The sequence below is a fragment of the Apaloderma vittatum genome, unplaced genomic scaffold (genome assembly GCF_000703405.1).
Source record: "Apaloderma vittatum isolate BGI_N311 unplaced genomic scaffold, ASM70340v1 scaffold21760, whole genome shotgun sequence".
Taxonomy (NCBI): Eukaryota; Metazoa; Chordata; class Aves; order Trogoniformes; family Trogonidae; genus Apaloderma; species Apaloderma vittatum.
The window spans coordinates 43337-46436 of NW_009693158.1; the positions used below are offsets into that span (position 1 = coordinate 43337).

General features: G+C 48.7%; 1 protein-coding gene across 1 annotated transcript in view; it reads right to left on the reverse strand.

Moving 5' to 3' along the window:
* The window catches only part of LOC104280482 (uncharacterized protein C16orf45-like), a gene marked incomplete at its 5' end in the record, with an annotated part of 9271 nt that extends 6408 nt beyond the window's left edge, over positions 1-2863 (reverse strand). Inside the window, one exon of the mRNA XM_009878150.1 lies at positions 2743-2863. Within this exon, the coding sequence (XP_009876452.1) occupies positions 2743-2863 (121 nt within the window). The remainder of the gene's footprint in view (positions 1-2742) is intronic.
* Between the last annotated feature and the right edge of the window lie 237 nt (positions 2864-3100).

Genomic DNA, 3100 nt, shown 5'->3' on the forward strand with positions numbered 1-3100 from the left:
TGAGTCATGCTGTCCACCCCTCCTGGGATGAGTCACACTTGCTGGAGCTACTCGAAGATGAAGCTTTGTCAGCTCAGCCAAGGACACCCGAAATGTTAACAAGGGAAGAGAAATGAAACAGGCTGGCAAAGAGGGACCCTGTGAGACATTGCTGTAGGAGGAGATCATCTGAGGTGGAGGAGGAGACTTCCTCTTGGCTCCATCTGACAGTGTCTTCATCCGTTTGCAAACTGCACTAAGCAGATCCACCAAAGCCAATGCCTGGGAGCTGCACATGGAGAACGGGGAGGTCTGTTCATCCTTTTATCATCTGCTCATAGTTCTATGGTGGTTAAGCCCTGAGCTTGTTCGAAGAGCACCAGCAGGGAGATGTGCACAGGCCAGATGGGAAACAGGCTGATTGCTAGTGATACACTTATCAAAATCAAAACAAACAGTCAGATGGTAACTGAAATATTATTAAAATTGAATTGGAATTTAAATCTGTAAAAACTGATAATGAGATTAACAAATGGACAATAAGAAAATTTCTCATTTCAATAAAAAAAAAATTTCTCATTTCAATCCAGAAGGCTGCTGCTGGAGCTGAAATTGCCTCTGCCACTGGTGATAAAACTCAGCAGCAGCATCAGCCACGGCCAGGCTACCCTCACCTAGTCCTGGGGAGCAAGTCAGGGCACTGAGCAGGCAAAGTGTGCAGCTGGATCTCCCACAGGACTTCCACACCTTTCTTATTGCCCTATAAAAGGAGAAGTATTGGGAGCTTCATTGTTCCCCACATCACAGACATCTCAGAAATGTTTTAGTTTGGAACATTTTAGTCTGATATTTCCCCCAAGAGGAAAACACTCCTTGCTGTCAACTGCCCGGACGGGTCACTCCTCTGTTTGGCAGCACATCCACGGAGACGTCCCTCTCACCAAGCCCCACAGTCCAACCAACCTGAATATCACATGATTTTTTTTTTTCTTTGCAGCTATGCCCACCCCAATATGTGGCTTCTGTAGGTGATTTCCCTTTGTTTTCCAAGTTGCAAGCTGAGAAAGAAAACAAATAAAGGGCTAAGAAAAAAGCAGGAGATATGAGTTTTGGCAGCATCTGTGAGATTTAGGTGCCGGTTGCCATGGAAAGCATTTCAGAACTACATTTTTTATCATTTCCAAAAAACTTTTTCTGCAACATGTTCAGGGGGGAATTGCGCCTCAAAGAGGTCATCACTCCAAATCTGAGCCTCCAAAACAAAGTCCAGCTGACAGGTTCCCCCAGAAGAGATTTTACCCTGACACTTCCAGGCTTCAGTGATCCCTGTGCCATAGGCACCAGTGGGGACCCAGGCACATTAGCAAAGCAGCATTTCAAGTGCTGCAGCCCAGTAAATATGATCTTCGCTATTACCAGTAAAAAAAATCCCAGGTTTTGTGTTGATCTGGCAGCCTGGGATCTCAGGATTGGGCTGAGTATAGCACTTTGGTGGTATTAAAAAGCTTAATCAACCCAGACTACGAATGCTAGTCAGTCCTTTTCCTCCCAAACCATAAAATCTCCAGCTATATCCAGGGAAAACGTTCTTTGTCACCCAAAGTGCTGGATGGAATCACTACAACACAGCGGCTATTTGACTGCTTTAAATGTGAAAAGATTGCGGCGGGAGCTGGGATTGTTCAGTCTGGAAAAGAGAAGACTTCGGGGGGGACGTAATAGCTGCCTTCCAATACCTGAAGGGAACCTACAGGAAGGCTGGGGAGGGACTTTTTACAAGTGTGCAGTGATAGGACAAGGGGAAATGAATTTAAATGGAAGGAGAATAGGTTTAGACTGGATCTTAGGAAGAAGTTCTTCAGTACGAGGGTGGCAAGACTTTGGAATAAATTGCCCAGAGATGTTGTGGCTGCCCCCTCCCTGGAGGTGTTCAAGGCCAAGTTGGACGGAGCCTTGAGTAGCCTGATCTAGTTGAGAGGTGTCCCTGCCCATGACAGGCAGGTTTGACTAGATGATCTCTAAGGTCCCTTCCAGCCTAGGCCATTCTATGAGTCTATGATTCTATATCTACAGATCTGAACTCAAAAACTGCTTTCAATGATTGAAATGGACCCTGGAGAAAACCCTTCCCACCTCATCTGGCAGCAAAGGCTGTCCCGGGAGTGGAGAGCAGGGTGTGGTGTGGAGATGAGCAACAGGCACCGATGCTGGTCCAGCCCCACGTGCCCTGGGCATTGCCTGTCCCATCAGCTGGGGGATGGAGGAGGAAAGGGGGAGCTGGGTGGGTGCATAATAATTCAACACGGAGAGAATAAATTGCAGTCGTGTGGCTGTTCCACAGGCACAGATCTGTGAGCTGGGGAAAAGCGATATCCCCAAGGAGCAGCAATGAGCCGCCAAACCTCAAGTCCTTTCCCAAAGCCGGCCCAAGTGCCATGCACTGAGGAAGAGTATGGACCCATGGGGGAGACAAGGTGCATGTGGTTGAGTACAGCAGCATTTTTTTGTAGTGTCATAAACCCTGTTTGCATAGAAATAGGCTGGCTCTAATCATCACAGCATCAGTAGCAGCTTTGTAACGACCCGCTCAAACCCTTTCTGACAGCAAGGCCAGAGGGGTGGGAGAGGCTGCACTTCCAGGTGGAAAACAAGGTGGAAAGAAGCCTCAGCTCTGTCATCCCTGAGGATGATCTGTGTTTGATCGAGTAGGCAGGAAATGCTGCGGTGAAGGGGGGACGGCGCAGGAGGAGGGTGGGTACTCACATGTACCGCAGCTCTGACTCCCTCCTCACCAGGATCTCCCTGATCCTCTCGATTTTGAAGAGCTCGCCCTCGATGTCGTCAATGGTGGTGGTCGAGTCAGCCATGGAAACAATCTCATCCTCTGCAAACAGAACAGGAGCAGCCATGTTAGGCAGCTGGAGATCTCAGATGGGTGCTGAGGACAACAGACCACAGCAGAACCCGGCCAGCAGAACCGCTAAGCACGTGCAGAGTTTTAAACCCATTCCCAGACTTCTTGCTACTCTGCTGGGTGCTGCAAGAGGGGACAGACCAACAGGCACCTGGAAACCCACCGATGTATGCAAGAGCGTTGAGCTGCTGGCAACTGTGTTTTGTC